Genomic DNA, 19082 nt, shown 5'->3' on the forward strand with positions numbered 1-19082 from the left:
CATAGCATAAGGATGACAGGCATGAGGCACCACCCCTTGGCAGCTCTTGAGCCACCCTTTCCCACTGCAGACGCTACTTATCATTCACACTACCTGGGGAGTAAGGACCCTAGACATGGCTTAAGAATTTTTCTCATCGTAAAGATCCAGGCACCCACTGACAGTGATTTTCTTATCCATTAAAAAAAAAAAAAAAATGATATATTTGCCACCTCTCCTAGAATATTTTAAATCGTTATAATTCATATCTGTCATTACCAATGTATTTTAGTAACTTAAAGATTTTTTTTAAAAAAAACCAGTGGAGTTAACAGGTATTTTATGGAATTCACGATAAGAAATACTGCCTTTTTCTTCCTAACCATCTTTTTCTACTCAGAAGTGACATCTGTGGAATAAAGAAAGGCTTGATAGTTGGCTTTCACTTTTTACTCACCTCCCTCTCTGTGTTTGCTTTTAAGCAGCGTTCCTAAAAGTGACACTAGTCCTTCTGAAAGTGCTCCTGTGTCCTGCTATCCCTGTAACCGAGGGAAAACGGATGCTGTGGACCTGAAGTCCCCGATGGGAAGTCCTTCGGCTGAAACTCTCTCGTCCAGGCTCTCGTGGCCCAACCATTATTCGGGAGCGTCAGAGAGCCAGACCAGGAGCGACTTCCTGCTAGGTCCAAGCAGGAGTTACAGTTACCCCAGACAGAAGACGCCAGGCACACCAAAGAGAAACTGTCCAGTCCCCTTTGATTTGGACGGCCACGAGCTCTCGGCCAGTCCCCCCGGCTCCGCCACTTTGGAATTCGGTGGCAGCGTCTCCGCCTGTCCCAAGTCAGCCAGCTACTCTGTGGAGAGCACAGATGAGAAAACTCTGGCAGCTGACACAACGAAGCAGAGTATTTCGTGCCCTGCCTTACCCCCCAGGGCTCCAAAACCAGTGGAAGAGAAAGCCGCCTCGGACACTTCTCCTTTGCCTCTGAAAATTGATGGTGCTGAGGAAGACCCCAAGTCTGGGTCACCAGACCTCTCTGAGGACCAGTACTTTGTTAAAAAGGGCATGCAGGACATCTTCTCCGTCCCCTACCCTTTCTCATCTCCGCTCCACCTCCAGCTGGCCCCCAGGTCCTGTGGCGATGGCTCCCCATGGCAGCCGCCCGCTGACCTGTCGGGACTCTCCATAGAAGAAGTGTCCAAGTCGTTACGGTTTATTGGTTTGTCTGAAGATGTCATATCGTTCTTCGTTACTGAAAAGATTGATGGGAATTTGCTCGTTCAGCTGACCGAAGAAATCCTCTCCGAGGATTTCAAATTGAGCAAACTGCAGGTGAAGAAAATCATGCAATTCATTAATGGCTGGAGGCCCAAGATATAGCCAAATAACCCCAGCTAGCAGTGAACAAAACTGACAGATTGGTGTGCTAGGAAGGGTGGGCTGGGACACAATTCCATGTTTTTTGCACTAAAAACCTTCTCTGTAAATAGGGATAAGAGAAACTCTTACTATGCAGATAACGTTTTTGAATGGTGAACAGGCTATTTTGTACATCAATAAAAATGCTGTACAGAACACTTAGAGGTGTGCCTTGTACATCACTCAACACTCAACAGCTGCTAAAAGACAAAAGGCATGTTCAGAGAAATAATTCTTACCCAAGTAGGTTTATGTGAGAAGGTATGATATTTATTACAAAATAGCCAAAGCTGAAAACCCTAAGAATCAAAAAAAAAACAAAACAAAACAAAACAACAACAACAAAACAAAACAAAAAAACAAAAAAACTTTTTGAACAACAGTTCTCTCCTTTGGGGGAATCAACTTTAGACAATTAACTATTCTGTGCTCTGTCGTTTGGATTGCTCAGTGCTAATTGTTTTATTCTTGTGCCTGAAAATGTTAGTGATATGAAATGACACTTTACTGTTTGTTATGTGCTTGGTGGGGATCTTTTCATCAAAAGGCATTTTCCATGAGTCATAGGTTGATAGAGGGTATACAAAATAATACAAATCATGACCACAATAATTTGTCTGTAACTGCTGCTAATTTTATTGAGCAGTGGAAAGAAAAAAAAAAAAAGCCCAGAACATCTACATATATGTGTGTATATATATACACAATACAAACATAGGTTTTAAACATAATTATTAGTCTGATATTTTAGATAACATCTGTTCACTTTGAAAGATCCATTGAGGTTTGGGGCCGTTAACTAAGTTGACTCTCTTAGGAGGAGTGAACAGAATGATTCCAAAGATTCTCAACCCTTTCCCTCAAAACTCGGTCTTTACTTGGCCTCATCACTGAAAGCTTGGAAGAAATCAGTAGAGTCTATATTGAAGAATTAAATTTGATTGTAAGCCATGGGCGGTGGTTTGCATATAATACTCTCATGCCGATGTCTGGGGAAAATGATTGTTTCTTGTCAAAGGAGAATTCATCTCCAATTTAAGGGTCTTATTTTCCCGGTGTCTAACAGTGACAGGTCTGAAGGGCTTAGGTATTCTCCACATGCTTGTGCTTCAAGAGAGCTCAGAAATCAGGCTTACGAGCTTCATCTTTTGAGTAATTTTTAAAAGTATCAGTAAATACACTTGGTTAGTTCATAACCTCTTCTTTCCTCTCTTCCAAAGAAAATACATAATTACCGTACTTATATTCCAAGAATTCCAGGATGTTATTCTGAGCATTTTTGCCAAATGTGATTAAATATTCCAAAATATAATGGCCTCATCATTATTTTTGACTTTTTGAACGAATGTAAATCCTAGAAAAGTTCTAGCATAGTTCTAGAAAAGTTCTGAGCAAGTCGTCAGCATAGCCCTACCTCCGCCCGGTCTGATTCTGGATGTGCAGACATCTGTGATAGGTCAGCCAACCAGGTGCCAAGATGACTTGCAGGATTGGCTTCTATCTTATTATCCACTCTTCCCGCTGACCTGAATAAATAACTACAAAGACAAGACCCACGATAATGCAGCATGCGATATGCAATATGACTTTATTTCTTGGCGTTATAGATGTTCTTAATCCATCTCATGGTTTAGAATTGAGGTGAATTGACACCTCTTCTCATTTTCCATCTTAAATCTTCCTTTTAAAAAAATAAGGCATTTTTTTTCCCTTCACACATCTCCCAAAATGTAAATATTCTAGGTAAAATGTATCCCATAAGGACAATATCCTATCAAATTTGTCAAACTGGAGCACCCCTTCAGAAATAACTGAAAAATCTATGTAGAACTTTCCAGTACTGCACTCACATGACATGAGACACCCCCCCTCAGTGACTTTCATGTTTAGAAAACATCTTTCTGTGTGAGCAACCACTTCCATAGCAACATTAACCTCTCAGCACTTTCTTTTAAAATAAAAACAGACAGGAGGCAGTTGAGAAGCTGTACGTTTTCCTTTAGCAAATCCTTGCTGAGTCTGCTTTTAGGCACCTGACCCTTGGTCACAAGTCTCAAATTCAGGCAGGAGGGATGGAGTGGGTTTGGGTTTACTATGAAGGTTGCCCCACATAAACAGCTGATTCCTTGTATGTTTCTCTTTTCTTTTTGTTTTTTCTTTTGCAAAATCTTGACACAAATAGTTTCTGATTTTTGTCCTGGCGTGTTTATATCCAGTTTGTATTGGTGGCAATGTAGAGACTTCCTGGGGACAGGCACTATATATGGCCTTTGGGTCATGTATTCAAATTTGTTGAGCATCTTTCATTGCCAGGCACTATGCTGGTATGACTCAACAATGCTGGGGGAAAAAAATCCTCTTGGAGCTCATAATGTTTATATTTAAAATCACAGTTGCTGAGACTGCATATGTGTGAGTAAGAGAGACATGAAATCTTCTGGGCAGTTGGATGTATGGAGAGTTAAGTGTGTTGGGTCTTTAAAGAATACAGATGGAGGAAATGGCAGCCTCTATTAAAAGGAGTAAAAAAAAAAATAAACACCACGTGACCGTTAAAACTTGGAATATGTTGGAGGCAGAAAGGATCTCGGACTCCCACTAGCTAAGTGTTCTCTTTTACTGATTGGGAATGTTTTTAACTGTGATAACTATCTTCTGGCATCTCTAACAGCACCGATAAGTGTAGTTGCCGTTGCTGAGCTGAACACTTGTCTGTAGAGGACCTTGGCACCCTCACTAGACAAAGCAGGCGTCGCCAGAGGGAATCATGGCAAGAAACACGGTGTGAGGGGTAGGGAGGAACCGGCCTTCTTCCCAGAGCTGCAGTGTCGCGGTGGGAAACGACCTGTAGAGATCCCCAGAAGCAGAACCTGTTCTAGCCAACCAGGCCAAGACCGAGCACGTCTTCTGGCAGGTGCCCTGCAGTGACCATGGGCTTGGGGGAAAGTGTCTGTCTAAACAGGACCCTTCTTGGGGTTTAAATTCATGGCCCCATCGGAAAAGAAAATCAGCAATAAGCCAAATCAAGCAGCTAAAGTGTAAAATACGGACCTGACTCACGCTGGAAGGGAGAGCTCACACACTCCCAGACTGATTCTTTCTCGGAATCTTGTAAGTGCCAGCACGTTCTCCTTGAAGTTGAGCTGCTCAACTTTATGAACTGTGAAATTTACATTTATACTCTTTCAACCCACATATACCATTCAAGTTTATGAAGTTGCAGCAAGCTGCCCATTCAACTAAATTGCTGTGTTTATTCTTGTCTCTTGTAGAAATAAAACAATCTTACGGGAAACTGTTATGACAATCCATTCCAAATGTTTTCAGACACATGCATAAACACCCTCTGCTCACATTCCAGAACCACCTGCACATCATCCATACAGCTCCTTGGGAAGTTCAGGGGGTGGGTGTGGATGGATAGAGGGTCCTTCATTTTCCAAACACTTTGTGTAACAAGTCACTACTCACCATGCCTAGAGGGTATAAAATCAACATTTTGAATGACAAACTGGAAAACAAAATAGTTCTCCAAAGCACCTCGTGAACCATTCAAAGGAAATTTCAACATCAGTCCCCCAGAAAAGTTAAATCTGCTGTTGGACACACGGGACTTACAGAAGCTATGACTGTTCTGTCAATTACCACTCTTTTCCTAGTAATATAAAGGCAATGGGCTGCTAGGGCAAGAAAAGTAAAATGCCCAGAGTGCAAATGATGGAAAGTAGGATTTTTGTGCTGTGGGGTTGTAATATTGTGGAATTCTCATGGCCACTTCTTGTCAAGTCACATTGCAGTTTAGTCTTTAAAACTTGGTGTTTTAAAAAATTTATCTCATTGTGAAAACCAGAAACAAGGGGTAAACGTGATTTTACTTAAAACTGTGTACAAATACCTTCCTGTAATTTTGCTGCTCTGTCTAATTTTTAGGCTATGAATTTTGTAATGAGCTTATCAGATTACAAATTTCTTTTGTTTACAATCTCATGTAGTAGGGCTCAGATAATTTCTTAGCTATCAACCTCGTCTCCCATTTTCATATTAAGTTCCGTTTAAAATATTGTTTAAGCTCAGCCTAAAAATCGAACTCAATTAAAAATCGGGGGAGTTTTCCTTGATTTAAATGGAAATGATATATTCTTTTCAAAGAATTTTGTAACCATCTTTATAGTTTCTTTGCTTAGAAAACTGGGGGTGTTTGTTAACTGCCAGTTAACAGTTGCATTACTTTCCAGAGCATTACCTAATGGGCCCAATGTGTACCTCAAGATAAACATGGTATGTTATGTCTAAAAAAATTCATTGTTGATTTAAATGGTTCCGAAATGTCTATAAATAAAGAAAATTTAAAAGTTACTCCTCTTGCAGTTCCTCAGTGAGTCGACCTAGTACATAATTTTCTAGCACTCTCTTCCCCATCTTCATGAAGGAGATGAGAACACATCTGAAGGGATTCTTAATGCCACAAGCCCATTCAGTACTAAGAGATTGAAGGCAATGGCTGTTGTACAGAGGAGAAGCTGGAAACCAGGTCACCTGATGGCATTTAAAGAAAATGCAAAAAAAAAAAAAAAAAGAAAAAGAAAAGAAAATGCAGTACCTGTGTGGACAGGAGTTAAAACAAAAGACAAATACAGATGAACTGGTGAGCTTTAAAAAAAAAAAAAAAAGCCATGTTTGTGTGGGGAAAAAAAATAATATGCATTCCTATCTTTTTAGCTTATACTCGGCTGAATTTATATAATTACAACCAGCATGAGCAGTGAGAGAAATGGCTAGGGGTACTAGAGAAAGTCCTGAGTATTCAGCTTGCTGTGACATCCACCAGTGAGTTATACAGAGAAGCTGGTGAATGGCAAGTGGAGGTTGCTTCAGAGAGCTTCTGTTTTACTCAAAATAGCATGACCTTCAAATCATTTTATTGAGAGGCTTTGGGAAGGGTCGAGGGGCTAAGAGGACAAAAGGAACCCACATCCTGGGCCTGACAGGTCTTCTCCAGCTTCACAGCCCCCGCAAAGTCTTCCTGACTTCGTTTCCCAGACAAAAACCTTCTCAAATCATCTTATATTTAAGCCTTCAAGCCTCTATCCTATTTCACAGAGACAAAACTTGTGACTATATCCAAGGTGGCCATTTTCCTGGATTTCAGGGACATGCACTGGAAGACCCTATAGGATGGGGTTGGCTAAAACACAAAGATCTATCTCAATGTCCTAGGAGTACTTACATCAGATACACACTAGGACATATGACTCTCTGCAAACTGCACATAGCAAAGTAAATTGGAGTTTAGAATTAAGTTGTGTTAGAGTCAAATATCCTGAGGTTAGAAAAAACCAAATCCTAGGAAAGAATGATTAGGTCCTGGATAAATTCTCATTACATCGAAATGAATGTTCCCTTAAGAAGCCCCCTCCAGCTCATCCTTGCTTAGCTGACTCATTTACTTCCTACCAGTACCATCCCCCAAAGCCCATTAGGTTTCAATCTGTGCTGACATAGCTTCCTGTGCTTGTCTCTGCCCCTTTGTAAGCTGTAAGCTCTTCTATCAGGGCTTGTCTCCATTGTTGTGTCTTCAAAAGTAGATGCTACTTGGGGTTCTATTGAGTGACACCATGAATACCATCACATTCCTGCTGGCAGCCAGGCTTTGTGCCACCATGATCAAGATAACAATAAAGTAATAAAAAAAAAAAAAAAGAAAGAAAAAAAATGACACAAATGAAACTGTATTGATCATAAGACTTCTGAGTAGACTTTTTAAAGGAGAGCAAGATACGAAGTTGTTTAGAGGTCCCAGATAGAGTTTGCATCATTTGCCAATGAATTAGTTTTTTTCTAACAGTTTAATCAAGCCAATGACTTCAATCTTTTAATGAATATAAAATGAACTAAAAAAGATCGATGTGCGCCCATAGATTGAGTCAAATATTGGTTCTAAAAGACACAGGCAATTGAGTAGGAGATATGGTACAGTGACCTAGACCTAAGCTACAGTTGACCTTAGGACTCAGTCAGTAATGGATGAAAATAGGGATCCCTGGGTGGCGCAGCGGTTTGGCGCCTGCCTTTGGCCTAGGGCGCGATCCTGGAGACCCAGGATCGATTCCCACGTCCGGCTCCCGGTGCATGGAGCCTGCTTCTCCCTCTGCCTGTGTCTCTGCTTCTCCTTCTCTCTCTGTGACTATCATAAATAAATAAAAATTAAAAAATATATATTAAAAAAAAAAAAAAAGAGTCAGGTGCCTGGCTGGCTCAGTCAGTGGAGTGTTTGACTCTTGATCTCGGTGTTATAGGTTCAAGTCCCACATTGGGTGTAGAAATTACTTAAAGATAGAATCTAAAAAAAAGGAAGGGAGGGAGGGGAAAAAAGGGAGGAAGGAAGAAAACAAGCAATTTCTGTGTGCTCAGAAGCACAGCTGTGCAGGGCATAGAAAATACCATCCATAGGCAGATCACAGTTTAGAGCCAAGGGGAACGTTGAAAGTATTCTGGTCCATCCTCTTTATTTACTAAGTAATCTCTACACCCAATATGGGGCTGAAACTCATGACCTCAAGATCAAGAGTTACAGGCTTTACTGACTGAGCCAGCCAGATGCTCCCAACCTCTTAACTTAGTAGGAATGAAGCACATGGAGGGTAAATGATTTCCTCAAGACCACATATGCTTTGTGACAAAATCAGAACTAGAAATGAAGTCTTGTTTCCCCATTCTGTATTCATTCCAACATTGTCTCCCAATTTGCCCGACTTAAAAAAAAAAAAATTTTAAGGGTTTTACTTATTTGAGAGAGTGAGTGAAAGAGAACATGGAAAAGAGCAGACAGAGGGAAAGGGAGAAGAGCAGACTCCCTGCAGAGCAGGGAGCCCAATGTGGAACTGGAGCCCCATGTGGGGCTCAATCCCAAGAGCCCGAGATCATGACCCAAGCCAAAGGCAGGTGCCCAACCAACTGAGCTACCCAGGCACCTCTCAACTTTTGTCTTTTTAAAATAACATTTAATTTTTTCTTAGGGGGCACCTGACCTGCTCAGTTGGTAGAGCATACAACTCTTGAACTCAGGGTCATGAGTTTGAGCTCCACGTTGGGCATAAAGATTACTTTTTTAAAAATTAATTTTTTAGTGCATAGAATTTCCTATCCTGGTCCTCCAACTTCTCTGTCTCCTGAGATCTTGAACTGATGCTACCCAGTCAGTGCTACCTGGAAATCAACAGAAACCACTCCTGCTTATAAAATGGAGGCTCTGAACAAGTCTGCTTCTTGATCAAAAGGGATGACTCCATAGAGATAGTGAGACAGGTATAAAATGAAAAAATGTAAACAAACACAAAAAAAAAACACAAAAACGCCCAGAAAACAGCAACTTACACATAGTACATACACCTTTCATCCCACTGTATCCAGGCAGCCCAGCCCCTAGGAAGGATTTACAAACTGGGACACCAAGGTGGAGAAGCAACTGTAGTACTAAACATGGCCGCAGGGTGTCGGGCTTTTCCAACCAGCCAGGGACTACATAAGGTTTACTCCATTCAACTCAGATGGAGTACAACTGGGAGGCAAGGATTCCTACAGAGTAAAACTTCAGTCTGGCTCCTCTCCATCTTCCCCTCATTCAGTTTTCCACTTTCCATAGCCAAACACATTGGAATCCTGAAATCATGGAAACAGAAAGAAGTAGCTCCAAAAAGATAAGGAATTTGAAAGTGGAGCACTGTAGTTTTTTCCAAGCCATATGTAGGGAAGGAAAAATTCTTCCTCCACCCTTCAAAATCGTTCAGCTGTACTAAGAATTAAATTTAACAGATTAACAAAGGAAAGAACCAAACTTTTATTATGTGCACATAGAGGACAATAATAAAATTGAGACCTAAAGAAATGACCAAGACTGGCAGTTTTTTATACTTTTTAGACAAAGAGACAATAGATCTGTAAGGAATCAATTAACCTTGGGAGCTTCAATTATTAGGGAATTCTGAACAGAATTTGGACCAGGACAGTAAATTAGTAAAGAGTAACAAAGGCTATTTAAACAACTGTCTCTAAATTTCCCATCTCTGGTGATAAAGGTGTCTCTTGATCTCCTGGCACAGAGAAGATAACTTTTCACATGGAAGACATATTTCTTGCTTTCAGGGGACGGAGGAGGATCTGAGTGTCCTTCTTGCACCATCTGTTTTTTAAATATTTAGAATAATCAGTATGCTAAAATGGCACATTTTGGGGTGGCCCACCCGTGGCTCCTAGACATACATCCACTGGGGAAGAGGAATTTTCAAAGTGCAAAACTGACCTGTCAGATACTTTGCCCCTTCTTGGTTCTGAGTCTCTGGAATTTTGAAAGTAAATGGTTGCTCATGAGTAAAAAAAGCTGTACTTCATTTTTTTTTTTTTTTTAATTCTGTGGTTGGTCTTGAGCAACAAAATCCTCAACCCAAAACAAAAGTCTATCAAAGCTGACTTCTAAGATAAGATTGGAAAAGTAAATCTCCTACTATCCTCCTTCACCTTAATCAAACCATGAACCTACATATTTGGTTCTGGAAGGAAGAACAAAGAAATGATCAACTTTAATAAAGAACACATCAAACTTCAGCTCTTGCATAAATACGTTTATACTTCATTCTCTGTGCATTTTACTACTTTCAGTAGCGCAGTTTTGACAAGGTAAAGGAAATCTCTCAATTCAACTTTTAAGGAGATGAATTTACAAATTTAGTAAATTCCCAATATTTTAGTTTTGTATCCAAAGAAAACAAAAACACCAATTCAAAAAGGCACATGCACCCCTATGCTTATTGCAGCATTACTCACAATAGCCAAGTTATGGAAGCAGCCCAAGTGTCCATTGATAGATAAACGGATAAAAATAAATGTATAGGGATGTCTGGGTGGCTCAGCAGTTGAGCATCTGCCTTCTGCTCGGGGCGTGATCCTAGAGACCCAGGATTGAGTCCTGCACCGGGCTCCCTGCATGGAGCCTGCTTCTCTCTCTGCCTGTGTTTCTGTCTCTGTCTCTCTCTCTCATGAATAAATAAATAAAAATCTTAAAAAAAAAAAGTAAAATAAATGTATAAATATATACACACACACACACACACACACACACGGGGACTTCAAAGGGGACTTTGAGGGACTTCAAAGACCCTCAAACAGTCATGATTTACTCATATACGTAGATATCTCCAGAGTAGAAGTTTCTGTTTCTACATTGTACCCTGGATTCTTCCATTTCTGTCTTATTTTGCAACTTGTCCACTAGATTTTATGATAGGTAAATTATATCATTCATACATACACACGTGCATAAAGCTTTACCTATTCCTCCATATTTAATTGTGAACTGGGCAGTTTTCTATTACATTCTTTCTTAGGCCCAAGACTGTTCATTTCCTTCCGAGTTTTCCCATGATAAGAACAGCACTTGACTTGTTACCAAGGCTTCAGTGCTACTGTACGCTAGTTATCTGGGGCACATTTTGAAGAAGTGAGATTTCTCTATATTAATTATCTTGGATGATAGAAAGATGTGGAAATCATTTGTGCTGGAAAAAAGAAAAAGACAACCTGTAGAGATACCACTATTAGCGTAACATAAAGTACTGGGATCCATGAATTAGTTAATCATTGATAGGTTTTTATTGGACAGTTGCGATAACTCATTTATCTTACATAGGTAACTAACTAAAGAAGAACAGTTTGAAATATAGAATGGGAAAATGAAGTACATGTTCTCCTTATTCAGTTAGCTATTAGGTATATCTCACCAGAATTAATGCTTGATGAAAAAAAATGCCATTATTTAACTCTTGCTGTCATCTTTGAGAGATGTGTTGTTTCTTTATATTATTTGTCTTACCATGTTGCCAGCATTGGCCATTTTTAGAGCATTCACCTTTCATCCATAGGTTTTTGTCTCTTCCTGACTGTCAGGGCTTGATTCTGGTACGGGAGGAGTAACCAGGACAAGTGGGCAGTGGTTGCTGGGGATGAGGATTTGATACCCATGCTCAATTCCAGAAGCCATGTTCCAAGCTGCGGATTATCCCACTAGCAGACTTGTTTATCTCCTCACCTAGCTCAGCTGCTCTTCTCACTGACCACTGCAGGTTCACTGAAATAAAGGACCCCACCTATTCTGTCTTCCTACATTCCGAATTTCTTCTCACATCTCTTTCCCTGGACCTTCTTAGATCTTTACCCAGACTTAACACAAATTTCACATTTCCCTGAATTCTTTTTGTGCCCTCTCATTAGGATGCTTTAAAACACTCCATAACCTGACTTCAAAAACATGTTCTTATCACAGCCAAAGAGCTCCACCAGACAAACAACACTGGGGAGATTGGATGGAGCTCACAGGCAAATGGAAGAACGAAGGACGACTGGCGTGGCATCGTATGGGTTCATTAACTGAAGCAATTTGGGGGAAGCGCCTACCATAATTCCCAAGCAATAAAAATTTAGCTTTTAAATACTTGATGTATGAATGCTAAAGTCAGGTTTGAAATTCCGTTTAGTAATAAAAACTATGCTTATCAGCCAGCTCCTGACCCTTTGGCATGCCCCTGAGAGACATGCCCAGAGTGTTTAGGGGAAGACGTGTCTCATTTGCTCCTAGGTTGACCAACACTCAGTCATTCTCTGATTCTCAGCCCTGGCCACTACACTCTTCCCTGCCAAGGCCACAGAATCACTTCCTGCCACTCAACACCACCTGGAGCTCCTGGTCACCACCTCTGGTTGCAGATAGCTGTCACTTGAGACATGCATATAATAGGTGTTTCCTGTCCTCCTCTGTCCTTTCCTGTCCCCGGCAGCATCATAAATGTTCAGTGTACAGGCTACTTCATCAGCATGAATTACAGATGTGCTTTCTTATAATCCCAGGTGTCCAGGAGGTATATACACAAACACATACACCCACACATGCTATAGACAAAGGAGCTCTCAAAGACTCACAGTCTAAATCCATAAGGAAATAGACCCAATAATGACCCACAAAGACCTCTTCATAACTGCACCCTTAGCTATGCAAAGGCCCTGCAAAAGCTTTGAAATACCACCCATAGAGGCATGATTATACTCTCACACATGCTTCCATCCTGTATCCTGAAGGAGGGTTTATTTTTCTATTTATTTTTATTTATTTTTTTAAAGAAGGCTCCATGCCTAGTGTGGAGCCCAATGCAGGGCTTGAACTCATGACCCTGAGATCATGACCTGAGCTGAGATCAAGAGTCAGACATTTAAACAACTAAAACACCCAGGCGCCCCTCTAGTGAGGATAATTTTTACACCTTGGGAGTCAACCAATCATGAATTTGGATCAGAGCTTTGCTCCTTATTATCAATGTGACTTATTGGCCTCATTTTCTTACCTACAAAATGGGGATGGGGACAGCTATGTCTTAGAGCAGTTATGGAAATTAAATGAGTTGATGTATGCGATACCACTTAGTTCAAAGACTTAATTCTGTTTTGAAATAGAACTAAACTCCTTTAGCAATGAGAAAGAAGGTGATAGGAAAAACATATATTTTTCTTCTGGCCATCCTTTCACTTAGCAAGTGCTTTGACTAACATATTTTAAATTTTCAGTACAGAGCTGAGTGTGAAAGCTGCTCTAGTGAATAAGACACATTCTCTGTCTACAAGCTGATAGTTTACAGTTAGCACAGTTATAAAATCTTTAATTGAGTACTTAATGTGTTCCATTCATTGGAAATTAGGAAATCACATGCATTAACTCATTTAATTTACACAGAAGCAACAAGAGGCAGCTACTACTATCATTCTCATTTTTATAGATGAGGAAACAGAGTCTAAAAGGGTAACTCATCCAAGACATCCACTACATAGCAAGTCCTGGGCTTAAACCCATGTCTTTCTGACCTGATGCCCACGCTCTTATGGAGGAGATGTATGGAAGGTGCTCTGGGAGCAAATAAGGAAGATCATCAGTGTGTCTTGACTCAGTGTCTGAGTCATAGAATAAATAAATAGAATATTAGTTTTATGACTAACGGCCATGCTCAAGCTAGAATCTTTACTGGGCCTTCTTCTGCTTGGAATGACGAAACAGGAGTGCAGTGTCCCTCTGTAGACAAGCTGGGCAGGGATGCCCCTCTGTCTGTCCACCAGTCACATGGGCCTCCTCATCCACAGTGAACCTGAGAGGGTTCCCCAGGGGCATTAGAGACTGCACTTGCTGTCCAGAGCTTGGAACAGAAGTTGTGCCCAGAGCTCCTTCAGCAGTAGCAGTGGGACAGAAATCACAGCTTATGGGGAGTGAAGGAGATGTGGATTGTAGATGGCATTCATGTTACCCACTTGGGCAAGTGGATAAGAAAGAAACTGAGGAGTAGGATGGGAAGGAGATGCTGTGTCAGCTTCAGGTGTGTGCACTTCAGACAGTCACCCTGTTGTGTTTGGCTGCGTAGAGCTAAAACCCAACTATATCAGCTTAGTTGAGTAGAGGGTTATTTTTCTCCAGTAACAAGAAGCCCAAAGAAGGCAGCTTAGTTCTTGTGCAGCTGCCCAAGGAGGTCATCTAGGAATTAGGATCCTTCCTGCCCCTGCTCCACTGCCCTCACTTGTAGTTGTCATCCTCGAGATTATAACTTGGATCCTGTCCCAACAAGCATTTTTCCTGACTTCTAAGAAGAAAGAAAGCTCAGAAGTGTGAAGAGTAAAACACACATGCCAGCTGACTCTGTCTCTTTTTAATCAGGAAACATTTCCCAGAAGCTCTACTCTATAGATTTCCACTTGGCTAAAACCAGGTCATGGGACCATGCTAACTGCAAGAGTCACATAGATGAGTATTTCTAACCCTGAACTAATTAAGGCTCTCTGAGCAAGGGCGAAGAGCTCAGATGTTGGATAAACAACCTGTGGCATCTGTATAGGCCCTTGTGCAATGCATATTCATTGCCCCAGTGCTGGCTGTAGGAATGCAGGCCATCCTGCTGGAGAGATTTTTGATACATGAGTCAGAAGTTGAAAACAGAGCTCAGCTCTAGAACAAGTTAGACCATTAACTCTCTGGGATCACCTTCCTATTTTCCAATATTTGCAATTGTCCCAAACCCAACAAAATTTTTTTTGAACAATGCTGCACATTATATTTCAATTCCTAGAAATGCATAATGCATATTGGCATATTAAAGGCTCTGGGAAATTTCCAATAACAACTTGTTGACTATATTTAACACATTTCTCTAAAATTCTCCAGACCATGCTTTGGAAATGATGGTCTAGGCCAGTACCTTGAGAGCATCTAGTTTAATTCTTCTTGGCTATGTGATTCACTTATAATTAAGCTGTTGACAGCATATTTCTTAATACATGGGATTTCCATCCCATAAGGTCGTAAGTCCAATGCCAGTTTCCTGAGCATGCAACCTGTGCAATCGCACAGGGCCTCATGCTTCGAAATGCCCCTCACTCGGACTAATGCTCTTCCATTGATGTCTTGAAATTAATGTTTGAACAAGGGGCTTCTCATTTCATTTTGTACAGAGCTCGGAAAGCTATGTAGCTGATCTCAGGCAAACAGGATAAAAATCATATACATACGATTTGTATTTTTAGCTTTTTCCTATTTTAGAAGAAGCAGCTGCCTGCTAGTGTAAGTACGTTTGCCCTTCTTAGTGACATACATAAACATATGTGTAAATGCTAAAACATTAGAAGAGTTCTCTCATTACTGTTCACACCCTTCCCTGACTCCTGTCAAGGATATGTCAAGTTTATATCAAACATAGTAAAAAAAATAAATTAGACTCATTCTGTTATCATAAATGGATATGAAGATGAACTTAAAACAAATTTTTTTAAAGGTTTAATTTTTATTCATTTATTCATCAGAGACACAGAGAGAGAGAAAAACAGAGACATAGGCAGAGGGAGAAGCAGGCTCCATGTAGGGAGCTCGATATGGGACTTGATCCCGGGTCTCTAGGATCACACCCTGGGCTGAAGGCAGCACTAAACCACTGGGCCACCAGGGCTGCCCTAAAACAAACTCTTTTTAACACTAAGACAACTGGGCACAGTCGGTAGATCAAGAGGTAGCATTCGACCTCTTGATCTAGGGGTTGAGAGGTTGTAAAAAAGAGAAATTTCTTTTGAAATCTCTGGATGTTGACAAGAATCATATAATGATATAAAAAGACTTACCTGCAAGTCTAAACAAGAAACAAAAATAATAAAGAAGCTGATTTCTTTAGACTTAGCTCCAGGCAAATCTGCAGTTTTTCATTTATTTTTGTCCTGTTCTTCCACTTCCAGCTTAAAATGTATTTATTCCAACAACCCCTATCACCAGGTCCCCATGAATGGAATGCAATAAGGCATTACAGAGGAGAAAAGTAAGTTGTATCTTCCACAAAGGATAGTTTATGAATCAGTCTGCCCTGCCCCTCTGAATAGGATAATTAACGTCTAACTTTATCTGAATTCAAAAAGCCTAAACAGAGGTCTTGGCAACAGTATTGAAGAAATAAAATTGCCTTTAGGAAGCAAGAGCCTGACTTTCATTTCTTGAAATGAGAAAAGTTAAGCCCAAAGGAAAAACCAAAAAAGCAGCAAGGCTTATATATTAGCAGAAAAGGAAAGGTGATTCTTTGTCATTATTTGTTGTGTAAAATTGGCAAGATAATGACCCAACAGGGATTGACCTTTTCACTGGAAGGAAAGAGGTGGCATTTAGACTTCTTCTGAGTCAGGGACTGGGTCTTCTATGTCTTTACTCCTCCCTACAGCAACCACCACAGCGATTTGTTGGTAGTGGGTGTTTGGTAATATCTGTTGGTTATTTCATGGGTGAGTGGATGGGTGAATACATGAGTTGATTGGTGGTTTTAAATTCAGCAAATTCTTCTTCTCCACTGTTCTAGCAGTTTCTTTCTCCTGGTCTCTGCCCCCTGATGCCTTCCCACAGCCCTGTCCTCAATACCATTTGAATTAGCACACATATCCTCACATTAGTACCATAGGGCCATTCTCTAGAAAGTGAATTGAGACCATGACCAAGTAGGATTTATCCCCGGGACACAAGGCTGGTTCAACACTCGTAAAACAATCAATGTGATTCATCATATCAGCAAGAGAAAAACCAAGAACCATATGATCCTCTCATTAGATGCAGAGAAAGCATTTGACAAAATACAGCATCCATTCCTGATCAAAACTTTTCAGAGCATAGGGAGAGAGGGAACATTCCTCAACATCTTCAAAGCCATCTACAAAAAGACCACAGCAAATATAATTCTCAATGGGGAAGCACTGGGAGCCTTTCCCCTAAGATCAGGAACAAGACAGGGATGTCCACTCTCACCACTGCTATTCAACACAGTACTGGAAGTCCTAGCCTCAGCAATCAGACAACAAAAAGACATTAAAGGCATTCAAATTGGCAAAGAAGAAGTCAAACTCTCCCTCTTCGCCGATGACATGATACTCTACATAGAAAACCCAAAAGCCTCCACCCCAAGATTGCTAGAACTCATATAGCAATTCGGTAGCGTGGCAGGATACAAAATCAATGGCCAGAAATCAGTGGCATTTCTATACACTAACAATGAGACTGAAGAAAGAGAAACTAAGGAGTCAATCCCATTTACAATTGCACCCAAAAGCATAAGATACCTAGGAATAAACCTAACCAAAGAGGTTAAGGATCTATACCCTAAAACCTATAGAACACTTCTGAAAGAAATTGAGGAAGACACAAAGAGATGGAAAAATATTCCATGCTCATGGATTGGCAGAATTAATATAGTGAAAATGTCAATGTTACCCAGGGCAATTTACACGTTTAATGCAATCCCTATCAAAATACCATGGACTTTCTTCAGAGAGTTAGAACAAATTATTTTAAGATTTGTGTGGAATCAGAAAAGACCCCGAATAGCCAGGTGAATTTTAAAAAAGAAAACCATATCTGGGGGCATCACAATGCCAGATTTCAGGTTGTACTACAAAGCTGTGGTCATCAAGACAGTGTGGTACTGGCACAAAAACAGACACATAGATCAATGGAACAGAATAGAGAACCCAGAAGTGGACCCTCAACTTTATGGTCAACTAATATTCGATAAAGGAGGAAAGACTATCCATTGGAAGAAAGACAGTCTCTTCAATAAATGGTGCTGGGAAAATTGGACATCCACATGCAGAAGAATGAAACTAGACCACTCTCTTGCACCATACACAAAGATAAACTCAAAATGGATGAAAGATCTAAATGTGAGACAAGAGTCCATCAAAATCCTAGAGGAGAACACAGGCAACACCCTTCTTGAACTCGGCCGCAGTAACTTCTTGCAAGATACATCCACGAAGGCAAAAGAAACAAAAGCAAAAATGAACTATTGGGACTTCACCAAGATAAGAAGCTTTTGCACAGCAAAGGATACAGTCAACAAAACTAAAAGACAACCTACAGAATGGGAGAAGATATTTGGCAATGACTATCAGATAAAGGGCTAGTTTCCAAGATCTATAAAGAACTTTTTTTTTTTTTTATGATAGTCACAGAGAGAGAGAGAGGCAGAGACACAGGCAGAGGGAGAAGCAGGCTCCATGTACTGGGAGCCCGATGTGGGATTCGATCCGGGGTCTCCAGGATCGCACCCTGGGCCAAAGGCAGGCGCCAAACCGCTGTGCCACCCAGGGATCCCTATAAAGAACTTATTAAACTCAACACCAAAGAAACAAACAATCCAATCATGAAATGGGCAAAAGACATGAAGAGAAATCTCACAGAGGAAGACATAGACATGGCCAACATGCACATGAGAAAATGCTCTGCATCACTTGCCATCAGGGAAATACAAATCAAAACCACAATGAGATACCACCTCACACCAGTGAGAATGGGGAAAATTAACAAGGCAGGAAACCACAAATGTTGGAGAGGATGCGGAGAAAAGGGAACCCTCTTACACTGTGTGGGAATGTGCACTGGTGCAGCCACTCTGGAAAACTGTGTGGAGGTTCCTCAAAGAGTTAAAAATAGACCTGCCCTACGACCCAGCAATTGCACTGCTGGGGATTTACCCCAAAGATACAGATGCAATGAAACGCCGGGACACCTGCACCCCGATGTTTATAGCAGCAATGGCCACAATAGCCAAACTGTGGAAGGAGCCTCGGTGTCCATCGAAAGATGAATGGATAAAGAAGATGTGGTTTATGTATACAATGGAATATTACTCAGCTATTAGAAACGACAAATACCCACCATTTGCTTCAACGTGGATGGAGCTGAAGGGTATTATGCTGAGTGAAGAAAGTCAATCAGAGAAGGACAAACATTATATGTTCTCATTCATTTGGGGAATATAAATAATAGTGAAAGGGAATATAAGGGAAGGGAGAAGAAATGTGTGGGAAATATCAGAAAGGGAGACAGAACGTAAAGACTCCTAACTCTGGGAAACGAACTAGGGGTGGTGGAAGGGGAGGAGGGCGGGGGGTAGGGGTGAATGGGTGACGGGCACTGAGGGGGGCACTTGACGGGTTGAGCACTGGGTTATTCTGTATGTTGGTGAATTGAACACCAATAAAAAATAAATTTATTAAAAAAAAAAAAAGAAAGTGAATTGAGGTCTAAACCCTTCCTGTTTTGCCACTGGATTGTAGGCTCCCATGTCTTATTTATCTTAGTC

The 19082-nt window shown here is 40.8% G+C and overlaps 1 protein-coding gene across 5 annotated transcripts in view; it reads left to right on the forward strand.

Moving 5' to 3' along the window:
- The window catches only part of GAREM1 (GRB2 associated regulator of MAPK1 subtype 1), a 201541-nt gene extending 195787 nt beyond the window's left edge, over positions 1–5754 (forward strand). For 4 of the 5 annotated variants that reach the window (XM_038543581.1, XM_038543583.1, XM_038543585.1 and 1 more), the window contains exon 6: positions 462–5754. In XM_038543581.1, coding sequence (XP_038399509.1) covers positions 462–1359 — 898 coding nt within the window. In that variant the 3' untranslated portion in view covers positions 1360–5754. The remainder of the gene's footprint in view (positions 1–461) is intronic. The other variant, XM_038543582.1, reaches the window with a different exon arrangement.
- Positions 5755–19082: the final 13328 nt, after the last annotated feature.

This window comes from Canis lupus, chromosome 7 (genome assembly GCF_011100685.1).
Source record: "Canis lupus familiaris isolate Mischka breed German Shepherd chromosome 7, alternate assembly UU_Cfam_GSD_1.0, whole genome shotgun sequence".
Classification (NCBI taxonomy): domain Eukaryota; kingdom Metazoa; phylum Chordata; class Mammalia; order Carnivora; family Canidae; genus Canis; species Canis lupus.